The sequence below is a fragment of the Bos grunniens genome, chromosome 4 (genome assembly GCF_055505025.1).
Source record: "Bos grunniens cultivar Pamir isolate PY7600 chromosome 4, Bosgru_T2T1.0, whole genome shotgun sequence".
Classification (NCBI taxonomy): domain Eukaryota; kingdom Metazoa; phylum Chordata; class Mammalia; order Artiodactyla; family Bovidae; genus Bos; species Bos grunniens.
This window is the reverse complement of record NC_141168.1, coordinates 5,894,102-5,907,902: the sequence shown is the minus strand read 5'-3', so window position 1 is coordinate 5,907,902 and position 13,801 is coordinate 5,894,102. Positions and strand designations below refer to the sequence as shown.

At 54.8% G+C, this 13,801-nt stretch overlaps 1 protein-coding gene across 24 annotated transcripts in view; it reads right to left on the bottom strand.

Annotated features, from left to right (window-relative positions):
• Positions 1 to 13,801, bottom strand: part of PRKAG2 (protein kinase AMP-activated non-catalytic subunit gamma 2) — a 299,776-nt gene that overhangs the window by 190,969 nt on the left and 95,006 nt on the right. For all 24 annotated transcript variants that reach the window (XR_015161899.1, XR_015161900.1, XR_015161905.1 and 21 more), the window contains exon 3: positions 11,957 to 12,236. Coding sequence is in view for 9 of the 24 variants with exons in the window: in XM_086394818.1 (XP_086250944.1) it covers positions 11,957 to 12,236 (280 nt within the window). In the remaining 15 variants the exon portion in view is untranslated. The remainder of the gene's footprint in view (positions 1 to 11,956; positions 12,237 to 13,801) is intronic.

Genomic DNA, 13,801 nt, shown 5'->3' with positions numbered 1-13,801 from the left:
ACAATGAGACGTCCACACACCACCCCTGGGGAGTGCAGAAAGCTAGGGAGAAACCTCAGTGCAGCAGCAAAGACCCAGGAAGCCATAAATAAACAAATAAACCAAAAAGAAGTTCATTTGTATCCATTAAAAAACGATTAAAAAAAAAAACCACATGGAAGGAAGGGTACAGAGAAAATCTAGAAAAAGTGAATTTACAGAGGCAGAACTCAGATCTAAGACGTCGCCCAAAGGCGGCCTGATGAGCTTGCTAGCTTATTTAGTGGGTCAAGGGAGAGTTTTGGAGGAAAAAGGCTGGTGGGTGGGGTAGGGAGGGTGCTGGCATGGATAATGAGGCTTTTTGCTAACCTGCACTTGGCCCCTCCTCTGGCTCAGTCGTGGTCACTTAGCAGTATTCATCCCTCACCACAAATTGCCCCAAACCACCCAGCCCCCACCTCCTCATGTGTCTGGTTTCCCCTCTTAGCACGGGGCGGGGGGGAGGGGGGTGGTGGTGAAGGATTCAGGTTTGTCTGAGCGCAAATTTGCCCCCATCCCCCGCCAGCCCTGGGTCTGGAATATTCTGGAATATTCCAGTTTTGCCTTAATTGCCATCCGGACAAACGTCACCTCTGCCACCTCTGTCATTAGGGCGCATTAATGACATCATAACCGAAACAAACAAACAACGTAAAAGAGATTAAACTATCAGGACATCTATTATCTAAAATACCGAGCTCCGTGACCTTGCCCCCCGGTGGCCTGCCGTCCTCTCTGTCCGCCATGGTCCCTAGCCGAGGTGCCCTGGAAGCCATGGCCTCTTACCACGAGGGAGAGGGGAGGGGAATCAGCCGGCAGACATCCCTCTTTGTGGGTAGGGAGGAGGCGCCTTTGCTTTGATCCCTTTCAGGGTTCCACTTACATCCCGTTGGTTCACCCTGAGGCCAGGGACGTGGAAGCCAGCATGTCCTCGCTGGATTATCAGATTGTCTACAACTCCAGCCTGGAGGCCCGTCTCACAGGCCCGTGCATCTCTGCTCCGCCTAGAAGTGCGTCCAGGTCTCTCCTGTCATGAAGCCAACAAGCCAGCCCTTAGCACCCATCTGCTTCCGTCCCCCTGCCTGGGTCAGGATGGCCTCACTTGATGCCACAGTAGGATCAGAGCCCGGGGTTCTTGGCAGTGTGACCTCAGAAGGGTTTCTCTCCCGCTCACGTCATAGTCTCACACAAGCAAGGTGGTGGGCCTGACCGTGTGCGCCCCCTCCCCCACACCGGGGCACAGATCTGGCTTTTTGCCTCCTGCAGCCCCATCACCTCCACCTTCTGTGCCTCCAGCCCTGCAGCTGCAGATGGAACACCTCCCATCTGCCCAGAACTGTCAGCCCCTGATGGAAACCCCATCACGTGGTCCCAACGCGGCCTCAGTGAGGAGCCAGAGCCCTCCGGGGGCTATGGATGAACACAGAGACCGTGCCCTGAGCTGGCCTACCCTTCAGGCCCAAATGCTGTGAAACGAGGTCAGTGTCTTCAACCCTCAGCTCCTAGCACAGCTTCCTTCCCTTTCCCACCACCCAAACTGCTCTTTCGAAAATCTCCAAGGGGTCTGTGCACAAGTCACCAGGAACTTGACGCAGCAGCTGCAATGGCCTCAGGTCCAGCCTCCTCTCCCCGCCGGAGAAGGTGGGGGTCGTCTGAGCCCCACAGCCCCGCCCTCACGGATGGTGGTCTCATGACGCAGAGATCAGGGGCCGGCCTTGATTCACAGGGCTCGGCCTCTGGTCTGCTGAACCTCATCACTTGACCACGGCCAGTCCCTGCGTCGGCTTCCTGCGGCTGCCTGCACCAGAGCGCCCCAAACCGGGTCATCAGAAGAGGGTTCCCTCACAGTCCAGAGGCCAGAAGACAGAAATCGAGGTGTCCGTAGGGCTCTGCGCCTTCCTTGCTCTTCCGGCTTCTGTGGCTGCTGGCAGCCCTTGGCTTGGAGACACATCACTCCAGTCTCCACCTCTGTTGTCACACAGCATCCTCCCCGTGTGTCTCTGTCTTCCTGACTCTAGTACGACTCTACTTCAGCTAAGTACACCTGCAGTGACTTGATTCCCAAGTAAGTAACTTGATTCTCAAGTAAGTGACTTGATTCCCAGGTAAGTGACTTGACTCCCAAGTAAGTGACTTGATTTCCAGGTAAGTGACCTGATTCCCAGGTAAATGACTTGATTCCCAGGTAAGATTACAATCAGAAATACTGGGGGTTAGGACCTCAATGTATCTTTGTTGAGACGACACAAACCTACAGCAGTTACTACAAGGGTTAAATGAAACTCTGTGTCTTTGTAATCCATCTAACAGTGTCTGAAATCAGTTTTTTTTTTAATTGGAGTTTAGTTGCTTTACAGTGTTGCGTTAGTTTCTGCTGTGACACAGCAGAGTGAACCAGCCGCAAGTATACATCTGTACACACGTCTACGTGTATATGTGTGTATCCACTCTGCGTCACAGCAGAGCACTGAGCACAGCACCCTGTGTAATACAGTGGGTTCTCATCAGCTGACTTTGCATGCATAGTACAGTCAAAGCTATGGTTTTTTCAGTAGTCATATTAGAGAGGGACCATTAAGAAGACTGAGCACCAAAGAATGGATGCTTTCAAACTGTGGTGTTGAAGAAGACTCTTGAGAGTCACTTGGACAGCAAGGAGATCAAACCAATCAGTTCTAAAGGAAATCAACCCTGAATACTCATTGAAAAGACTGATGCTGAAACTGAAGCTCCAATGCTAGGCCACTGATGCGAAGAGCCGACTCATTGGAAAAGACGCCATTGCTGAGAAAGATTGAAGGCAGGAGGAGAAAGGGACGACAGAGGATGAGACGGTTGGATGGTATCACTGACTCAATGGACGTGAGTTTGAGCAAGCTCCGGGAGATGGTGAAGGACAGGGAAGCCCGGCGTGCTACAGTCCACGGAGTTGCAAAGAATCGGACCCGACTGAGCGACTGAACAGCAACAACCAAGTGTCTTACCCTCCACTCTCCACTAGAAGTCAAAGCAGGAAAACCATTAACTGTCCTGGACCTCACCGTGTGGATGGTGAAGTCTTGTCAGAAGGACGCTGTTGAGCAGCCAGGGTGGAGAAGGAAGGAGCAGCTGCTGCAGCCAAAGCCGCGAGCTGAGCCGAGGGTGGGGCCCCAGCCTCACGCCGCGCGGTGAGCCTGTGTCCTGTCCCTACCCAACGGCACGCTTGTGGATTTCTACCAGTGCAGCTTCATCTCAACTCCTGACCCCAAACATTACTGGCCCCAAAAGATCTCTTTACAAAAAGGAAATCCATCTTCCAAAGGCAAAGACGGCCCATCACCAAGAATATTAAAAAACAAACGTGGCTCTGAAGGCCATTCTCAAAGACTTTCAGAAGTGGGAGGGATTACTGTTTCTCACCGTGAAAGGAAGCATAGATGGTCCAGACTTTGCACACAGAGTAGTTCCCCCCTCCCTTCCCGTCTTGCTGGCACCCGAGGGCCCCAGGGTGGGGGTCAGGCCGGGTCCTCCTTCCCATCAGCCACGCCCAGCCCACCCCTGCCGCACACACGGCTGCCTCCCCGCCCGGTCACCCTCTCTGGTGAACTTTTAAGAAAAAAAGTTAGGAAAAAAATGGATTTCTCTGGTGGCTCAGATGGTAAAGAATCTGTCTGCAATCCAGGACACCTGGGTTCAATCCGTGGGTCTGGAAGATCCCCTGGAGAAGGGAAATGGCAACCCACTACAGTCCTCTTGCTTGGAGAATTCCATGGACAGAGGAGCCTGGTGGGCTACAGTCCATGGGGTCGCAAAGTGTCAGACACAACTGAGTGACTAACACTAGGAAAGAAAGAGCGTGGTGAGAAATAAAGGGCAACACAGGGGTATTTTCAATCACTCCACGGTCTCTCTTCTTCACATTTCTCTACATCTGGCTCTGATGAAAAGCAGGTAAATAGAGGTTATGCAAACAGACACAGCGTGTCATTGAGCTGGGGGGTTTGTACGCTCAGGGAAGTCACAGAGGTCCCCTTCTCAGCTCCTGGAGGACCGGTGGGGGTGGGGGGCGTTTGCTGCATGTCTGCCTGAATCCCAGGGGAGTGCCTCGGGGTCTGTAGTCTCAACAGCGTGGCCTGACCAGGGAGGCTGTCTCCCATGGGTGAGTCCCAGCGCCTAGAGAAGATGCTGCCCTCCCCTACGCCCATCTTCAAGGTCAGCTTTGTCCTGGAGTCGCCGGCTCCCACGCTGCAGGATGGCTTCATAGTTACGGGGCTGAGCAGGGAACGCGTGCGATGCTGGGCGCTGCCCGCAGGCGACACAATCATGGCCTGCCTGGCCGCCTCCCGGTTCTTTCTGTGCGGGGTTCAGTTCAGTTCAGTTCAGTCGCTCAGTCGTGTCTGACTCTTTGTGACGCCAAGGACTGCAGCACGCCAGGCCTCCTTGTCCATCACCAACTCCCAGAGTTTACCCAGACTCACGTCCATCGAGTCACTGATGCCATCCAGCCATCTCATCCTCTGTTGTCCCCTTCTCCTCCTGCCTTCAATCTTTCCCAGCATCAGGGTCTTTTCCACAGGGTGGCCCTCCATAACAACCTCTCAAACTCCTTCAGTGTTACTTTCAAAAGTTCTTTCAAAATCTCCTGGAGCTTCATCAACAGCCTCACCTCCTGGCTGACTGCCTGTCTTTTGGTCTTGCACTGTGCCAAGATCACCCTCTTCTTGTACCCTGTCTTCTTCTGGTGAAACAGAGGGTTCCTGAAACAAGGTGCCCCGGCTTCTGCTGGGCGCCCCGATCCTGTCTGGTTCGTCGGTCATCTTATCTGCCACGAGGCCTCCGGTCCTTAGGCAGATGGTTGCCACCCAGGGTTCCCATGGAAACCACACTGTGGCTGACAGGCGACGGACCATCTCTTTTCTTCATTCTGCCCCACGTGGTTCTCCCATGGTCAGTTCCACTCCTCCTGTTCCTGGCGTCCACCCTCTCGCTCATGTTCTTGCTGCGTGACCCCAGCTCCGGGGCTCACGCCGTGGCCCTGCAGTCACTTGCCTTCTTCCTTATCATCTTCTACGCATTGTACTTCCTGTCGCTGGCCGTGGCCGTTATGAACGTCGCCAGGCTCCAGGAGGTGCTGACCCACGCAGGCATCTGTCTACACTCCGGCTCCTTGGCGCGGCAGCCCCACGCTGAGATAGGCCCTGAAGAGGAGGCTCTGGGGAGCCCTGGACAAGGAGCTGCTGATCTCGCATTGTCGGTACCGACAACTACCATCACCAAACAAGCCCTGAGTGGCAAGAACGCACAAGGTTTGGGTTCTTTCACCCTTTCATTTCCTCTTTCTTCCTCATCCTTTCTACACCCGATTAATTATTTTCCTTTTTTTAAGTCTTCATTAAATTTGTCACAATGCTGCTCCTATTTTATGTTTTTTGGCCATGAGGAACGTGGGATCTTAGCTCTCGGACGAGGGACTGAACCCACGAGCCCTGCGTTGGAAGGCAGAGTCTTAACCACTGGGCTGCCAGGGGATTCCCACCATTAGTCCTTTTTCCATCCCTCTCTGTTCCTACCATCCCTTCCACTGCTCTGAGTCCCTCGCTTGGGTCCCAGGCCACCTTGGATTGGGACGGTGGCCTCATTTCCTTACGAGCCCTTCTCACTCTCTGCACAAGCGGTCTAATAATATTCTCCAAGCATCAGTTTTGTCCACACTCCCTTTATGGAGGCCTGTAAGGGTTGTCAGTTGTCCTGTGGTCAACCTAAAGTTATTATTTTTTTTTAATGCTGACCTGTTGTTGCTGTTTAGTTGCAAAGTTGTGTCCAACTCTCTGCAACCCATGAACTGCAGTACACCAGGCTTCCCTGCCCTTGGCTATCTCCTGGAGCGTGCTCAGACTGATGTCCATTTGGTTAGTGATGCTGTCTAACCGTCTCTTCCTCTGCTGCCTGCTCCTCCTTTGGCCTTCAGCCTTCCCCAGCATAGGCTGTCCCATGTCACCCCATGTGGGTCACCTGCCCTTCTCACCTCGGCTCTGCTCTCAGAGTTCAGCGTCTCTACTGCAGCCCAGGAAAGTCGCTTCCTGTCTCCTTCCCGCAGCCTGGCTGGAACTTCCTCCTGTCCTTTCTCTGCCGTTCCCTCCTTTCGTGCCCCGTTTATGACCAGTTCCACCCTGGAGCCTTGTCATTTGGTCCCCCAGGAGCCTGAGGCTGTCGACGTGTTCTGCTCCACTGCAGGCCCTGTCCTGGATTCTGTGTGCTTGCCGCGGGTTGAACTAGGAGGAACTGTCTGCTGTGGAAATGCTGTTGGGTTTTGGCCAACAGAAGATAGAGAAAGCAAACCGAGAAAACCCGCTACGGTGCCCAATCTAGACAACCTTGCCTTTCCTGTCTGCACATCCAGGAAGTGAACCCTGAATGTTGACACCTGGGACACCGAAGCCTCCAATTAAGCTTTTGGTGTGTGTTTTATGATGCACCTAATGTATCAGTGAAGTATTAACAAGCAAATAAGTAAAATAAACAAATATGCACATGTCGGAACAAAGCCTAGCGCTCACGTATGATGCACTGAGAACAAGCCCAGTAGACAAGGATAATTACTATCAATGATTAGGGAGCAAAGTTGAGTAACATGAGATTCAGTCCTTCTTGAGGTCCTGGCTTGCCCACCATGCCAGACTGTTTTTCTTTTAAAAAAAAAAAACAAAAACTTTCATCTTATTATTTGCGGTTCACAAACAGATGGACACGCATTTCCCTTTCCTCACCTTCAAGAGCAAGGCCATCCGCAGCCCAGTTGTGAGAAATCTTTGTTTTCCTTTTGGAGATAAGTTTTGCTATTTTCTGGAAGCCTCTACTGCCTCATGGCCATGTAAGACTTCTTGGGAACTAGACGAGATGTGGGGCTTCCCTGGTGGCTCAGCTGTTAAAGCCTGCAATGTGGGAGACCTGGGTTTGATCCCTGGGCTGGGAAGATTCCCTGGAGAAGGGAAAGGCTACCCACTCCAGTATTCTGGCCTGGAGAATTCCATGGACTGTATAGCCCATGGGTTCAAAAGAGTCGGACACGACTGAGCGACTTTCACTTGAAGACGAGATGTAACCATATTCTACCCTGTGGGGCACGCGGTTCAGAGACAAGAGCTTGAATCTGCTGTTCCAAGTGCAAACAGCCACAGGGGAGGGGAACAAGGGCGAGCCTGTATCTCAGTGATTAACGCACAAAAATGAAGAAGGGTTTCAGGCTGGATTCTGTCCCAGGCTGTCGTCTGTTATTAGAGGAAGAGGCCGAAAGTGGGTTATTGCTTTGCTTGGGGTGGCTGACCCTGATCCTCCAAGGGAATTAGGCTTGCTGCTAGTTAACCGTGGGGCTGGGACGAGCGTGATGAAAACCCCAGAGTCCCCAGGACAAGTCTGGGATCAACATGCCACTGGGCCAGGAGCCCAGGGGAAGGCTACAGCCATGGCATTCAAGAAGCCCTTCCAAGGGGTAGGGTCCTTGCAGAGCAAAGGGCTGGCTCTCCTCCCGGGGAGAGAGCGCCGGCCAACCGAGGTCCTCGCTGGTCCCAGCAGCAGACGGAGCACTCGGAACTGTAGCCTCTGTCTGCATTTCCTCTCTCTCTCTTTTTAAAAAGATATATTTTAGTTACCTGTGTGACTACACTGGGTCTTAGTTGCCGCACGTGGGATCTAGCTCCCTGCCCAGGGGATCGAATCCGGGCCCCCTGCATGGGGCCCACAGAGTCCCAGCCACTGGACCCCCAGAGAAGCCCCTGCCATCTTCTCTCGCTCTTAATGGGTCTGAATCCTTTTCCTTTCTTTCCCTTTGAAAATGGCTCTGCAGGGTTTCTATCTTCCCCCTTTCTCCGAATAACAGACAACAATGTTCCACACTTGAGGGTCACCTGGGGAATCTGCTGCAACTTTAGATCCTGTGTCATCACACAGGCTTTTAGGTTTTGGTCAACAGACGATAGAGAAAGAGAACAAAGGAAATCTGCTGCAGTTCTTAAATGTGGAGAATCTTAACTTTCCCCCGGAAGTCACAGGATGGGAAGGACAGGGTGCAGACAGCACTGGAGGAGAAACGGCCGTCTCATCAGGCCAAGGCGGAGGGCTTGGTCCTTCACACCCACATCCTTAGCAGTGACACTCAGACACGACCGGGAAGCAGGGGGACGCTGCCCGCCGTGTGTGGGGTGACTGGACTGAGCTCGATGAGGGCATCTTCATGGACGTGGGAGGTTGCGTGTGCCCACAGGCCAGGCAGTGCATGCAGAGTGGTGTGGGCGCGTCCCGGCTGCCAACTGGGCCTCTCCTCCTGGAACTTTCCGCCCACCTCCAGGGCGGGCTCCTGGTCACTCTGCTTTAGCTGCTTGACCCTGCCTCCCAGCTCCCCCTTCAACAGGACCCCACTGGTTCAGAGATCCCAGCTGGGCTGATCAGAATATCCTAGGATGAGGCATTTGGAGTGGTCGGTGGAGAGACGCGAAGACTAGGGATTCTCTGCATCTCCGTGAATTCTGGCCGCCGAGCCTGCCAGAACCAGCCTGGCTCCTTCCCTTCCTGAGTCGCGAGCATTCAGCTCCTCTTTGAATTCTGTAAATACACCCAACTCCTTCCATTAATCTGTCTTCTTTGTTTTTATTTAAAAAAAAAAGTGAGGTGTGGGGCGGGAAGTGAAAGGATGGGGGGCCAAAAATGGATTCAGAAACCAGGCTAGAAACGCTTCTCTTAACACCCTGGGTACAGAGTCGGTTCCAAGATTCCCAGCAGACAATGCAGGTAGGAAATGGGGTTGTTACACCATCACAGTCTATGACACACAAAAGCCATCCAGTTGCTCAGAAGTACAGCTATTCTTGGTACCAAGACGGGAAATCTCTCTCAGGGGTCTCATGTGACAAAGCGTCCCCGCGACATCTTTTCACAGCATGTTCCATGGGCTGCCGCTAACAAGACCCTTCACACAGGCCGAGGGTTCAAGTTCAGGGTTACGAAATCAGTTCCAGGGCAGTGGGAGCGATGTATAGTCCAGGCACCTTGACGTGGGTGTAGATTCAAGCAGGAGGAAGAGTAGACAGATTGTACACCCTCCACGCAAGCCTCACACCATGCGTGATGGGAAAACCGGGGGACCAGGGACCCGAGGGGAGGACCCCGTGAAGCAGGGCATGCGCTGCCTGCATACGGACCAGGCCTTCACGCAGGGCTGGCTTCCGGCTGGGGAAGGTCAAGGACATGGGCTCCATGCTTCAAGGGCAACAGCACGGGCTACTGTCCCTGGTCCGAACACCTGCCCCGCCCAGAGAGCTTCTCCAAGGAAGCTGAGCCCCCACCCGACCTAGTCAATGAGCGTCTTTTTACCAGCAGCCCCTGCCACTCCTGGGTTCGATCCCTGGGTTGGGAAGATCCCCTGGAGAAGGAAATGCCAACCCACTCCAGTATTCTTGCTGGGAGAATCCCATGGATGGAGGAGCCTGGCAGGTGACAGTCTATGGGGTTGCAAAGAATCAGACACGACTGAAGCAACTTAGCACCCAGGCACGCACGTTTTCTAGCCAAGCACACTGAATGGCCTCTAAAATCACTGACCAGAAATGGGCAGCATGGACTCCTGGCACCAGGAGCTAAAGGTCGGGCATGCCTCCAGGACTCATATCCCACCTGCAGGCTCCCCCAGACCTCCCAGACTCTGCATCTTGGCTGCTGCCTTCTGCCTTCAGAAGTGACCCTGGTCTTAACAGGATGACCACCCTATGCCCACAAGCCAGTCCTCCACTCCCAAGCCAGTGACATGAACTGCAGGTCTCGGCTTTTCTGATGTCACGGTGTAGTGGGTGGGATGGTTGTGTGTGCTGTGCTTAGTCGCTCAGTCGTGTCCGACTCTTTGCGACCCCATGGACTGTAGCCCGCCAGGCTCCTCTGTCCATGGGATTCTCCAGCCAAGAATACTGGAGTGGGCTGCCATTTCTTCTTCCAGGGGAATGTTCCCAAACCAGGGACCGAACCCACGTCTCCTGCATTGCAGGCGGATTCTTTACTGTCTGAGCTGCCGGGTATCCCCACCCCCTACACCCACCAAATTCATGTCTTTTCCAGGAACCTCAAAAAGGGAACTTAAGTGGAAACAAGGTCACAGCAGATGTAAGGGATTCGGAGGAGGTCGTCCTGGGGTCGGGTGGCCCTTCATACAAAGCAACTGTGGTCCTCAGAAGAAGGGAAGAGGCCCGTGGACATGGACAGACACCCGGCGGGAGCGGGCCACATGCCCACGGCGATGGAGGCAGATGCCGAGCGTTGCCTCCACGGGCCAGGGAACACCAAGGGCTGCCGGCAACACCAGGAGCTGCGAGAAAGGCCTGCAGCAGACTCTTCCCCCACTTCAGCGGGACCACGGCCCTGCTGAGAGCTTGGTTCTGGCGTCTGGCCTCTGGAGCCATGAGAGAATAAACTCCTGTTGTTTAAGCTACCCGGTTTGGGCTACTTCATCAAGGCTGCCCCCACGAAATTAACACAACCTCCTTCTGTTGTAACCAACCCAGGCCCAATGAGAGAAACAGGACATCTGGTGAAGGTCTGGTCTGACCGCGCTCCTCTGAGAGCTGGTGCGTGATGGGGTAGTTAAGGGTGTCAGGATCCCTGTCGAGGAAATGGGGTTTGTTGTCTGGGGCGCTGGGGCATCAGGGCTGGGACATACCTGCCCCTTTGGCTTCACAGGTAAGTTCCCAACCACATGTGGCCCGCGTCGTCTGCACGAGGACCACCTTGCCACAGGACATCTGTACACTTACACGTGAGTTCAGTCATCACGGGGACGACTTGAGGGGTGCTAGGAGCAACACCCCAAACCACCAAAAGAAGAGTCCCCGACCCTTCCTCGTAAGTCACAGAGACAACACTGCATTGGTGCTGGCCTTGCGGACAGAGTACAGCTCCGACCTCAGGTCCTTTTGCAAATACAACCAGAGACAAAGGAGAACCACTCCAGACCTGATGCCCAAGGGCAAGCATGATTCCCAAATCACCGTCTTCCTGAACAGGAACTTCCTCTGTCATCAGAGAGAGTCGTAAGGAGTAGGGAGATGCATTGAGAAACAGGAGAGGCGAAAATAAACCATCTGCTTTATGGTTTGGGGCTTCCCTGGTGGCTCCGTGGTAAGGAGTCCACCTGCCAATGCAGGAGACACGGGTTCAGTCTCTGGGTCAGGATGATCCCCCAGAGGAGGGCATGGCAACCCACTCCAATATTCTTGCCTGGAGAATCCCAGGGACAGAGGAGCCTGGCGGGCTACAGTCCAGGGGGATAACAAGGAGTCTTATGCGACTTGGCAACTAAACAATAACAACTTTATGGTTTGCCACAATATTTCTAGTTACGATCAACAGTGCTCAGTGGAGAACAGTTTATCCTTAGATCACAAGTTCTCATGAGCCTAAAGAACTCTCTCTTAAACACACGTTTCCTGCCCCTGTTTCTCTTAACAGATGAACCCCAGCTACCCAGGACCCAAAACAAAGTCAGGATGTGCCAGAAACAAGTAAGCCTCAAATCCCTCAAATGTGGTCCCAAATTTGAGTCCCAAAGACTCAAATCCCTCTGGCTTGTGGTCCACCCTGGGCCAGACCACAGCAGGGTACGGGCCCAATCTTAGCTTCACACCACTCCTGACTTTCAGCATTCCACATGGCTGTCCTTACAGCCCTATCGGACGGCGGATGGCGATGTTTGCATTAACCCCCGCAAACCACGCCCGACGGGTGGGGGTTAGAGCAGGAAGAAAGGGACCCCGGTGGAAACCCATTTTTCCGGAGCTCAATTGGTTCTTGGGGGACGGACCCAGACGAGGGCACTCAGCACCATCGCTACAGCCACCGGCCAGGGCGGCGTCCCCCAAGGCCGAGAGCGGCTCCCGCTGCAGCCCTGCACCCACCTGGAACCAAAGCATCAGTGCCTTACTTTTTCTGGAGCGAGAGAAGAAGCGGATGCCCCCTGGCGAGGTGGACGGGTTGGAGCCGGGGGAGGAGTCTTTGGACGAGGAGCGGAAGATCCCGCTGAAGCTCATGCGGCGTGGGGAGCGCGGCGGGGACTCCTGGTAGGAGAACGGGAACACGGTTTTGGGGGAGCCGGGGCTGGTCTTGGGGCGCACGGGGGCAGACACGGGGCTGGAGGGCCGGGGCTGGGGGCCTCTGGTGAAGAAGCCTTTGGAAGGGCTGCCCGAGCCGAAGGGGCTGTCCACCTGCAGACAGAAAGACAGACCGACAGGTGAGGTCCCTCGGAGCCCAGACGGCGGCCTGTGCAGACCTGCCCCCCTCCACTGTCCCCTGCCACCCAGCTGGGGGGTCCATGGCACCCAGACTGAGAAACAGCCCCACCAGGCTCTGGCACAGACAAGGGGCGGCCCTGAGCGGGGGTTGGGGTGGGGAAGCGCGGAGGGTGCAGGACGGGACGCAAGGACAACCCGTCCACAGGCTGGGTTGCACCACCCCGACTCCCCCCACCATCCCCTGCCCCCGGCCTCCATCCAGCTCTCTGCAAGGGGGCTTCCGGGAGGCAGGGAGGACAGCCAAAGCAACTGCAAAGCCTCGGAACACGGCCTCTTCCCCTCTGGCCTGTCTGCAGCCCCGTCTCCTGGCCTTCACTTCTCAAGAAGATGCATCTGTCCTTGAGGTCTGACTGCCCTGCAATAATGTTCTCTGGCCCATCCTCAAAGGAGGGAGGGAGCACAGACCCCATGACCTGAGAGTCAGGGAGCCCGGGGCTCCATTCTGGGGTCCTGGTGTGGGAAGGGACGAAGGTTTCATCACACTGGAGTGACCGCAGAGGTTAGGGAAAAAAGTTAATGAGGCTGAAAACCTCTGAGGCTTACTTGGGTCATGACTTGAAATCGCCACCAGTTATGGTTTGAAAAAGTGCTTGACTCCGTCTTCAAGCCAATGCACGCATCTCATAGACCAGAGGGATTTCTAATGTGCCCTGCTGTGGGTTTAGGAACCGGTATTCGCATCTCAATGGCTTCCTTCATAGCTCAGTTGGCAAATAATCCACCTGCAATGCAGGAGACCCCAGTTTGATTCCTGGGTCAGGAAGATCCCCTGGAGAAGGTATAGGCTAACCACTCCAGTATTCTTGGGCTTCCCTAGTGGCTCAGCCGGTAAAGAATCCACCAGCAATGTGGGAGCCCTGGGTTCAGTCCCTGGGTTGGGAAGATCCCCTGGAGAAGGGAAAGGCTACCCACTCCAGTATTCTGGCCTGGAGAATTCCATGGACTGTATAGTCCATGGGGTTGCAAAGAATCGGACACAACTGAGTGACTTCACTTCACTTCATTTGCATCTGAGCGCCTGGGCCCGACCTGCTCGCCCCTGGCTGGACCACCGGGGGCGTTACTGAGACTCCCTAAGCCTGGGTCTCCTCTTGGGTGGGATGAGGGGCCTGCCCTGCCCCTCAGGGCTGTCTGAAGGGGCACCGACCAGACCCGACCCACAGGAATCACCTTTGCACATGACCAGCTGCCGTCCCCTGGGGAGGCCTGCAACACAGGAGCCAGAGGGCCTTGGGCCACCCAGCAGCAGGAAAGGAAAACCACTTGTCCACTGGGTGCTGGGGCAAGGACAAAGCCTGGCGGGAGTCGGCCAGCAGGCTGAGACCCGGGTCTCTGCACGGCAGGTGACCCCGGGTGCACTGAGAAGGGAGGTAAGAGAGTGAGCTGTGTCTCTGTCCACCTGGGGTGCCTGTCCGGCCTGGGACCCTGTGAGCCTTCCACCACTAGAGGGCGCCCTGAGCTGGGCTTGATGTTCAGTA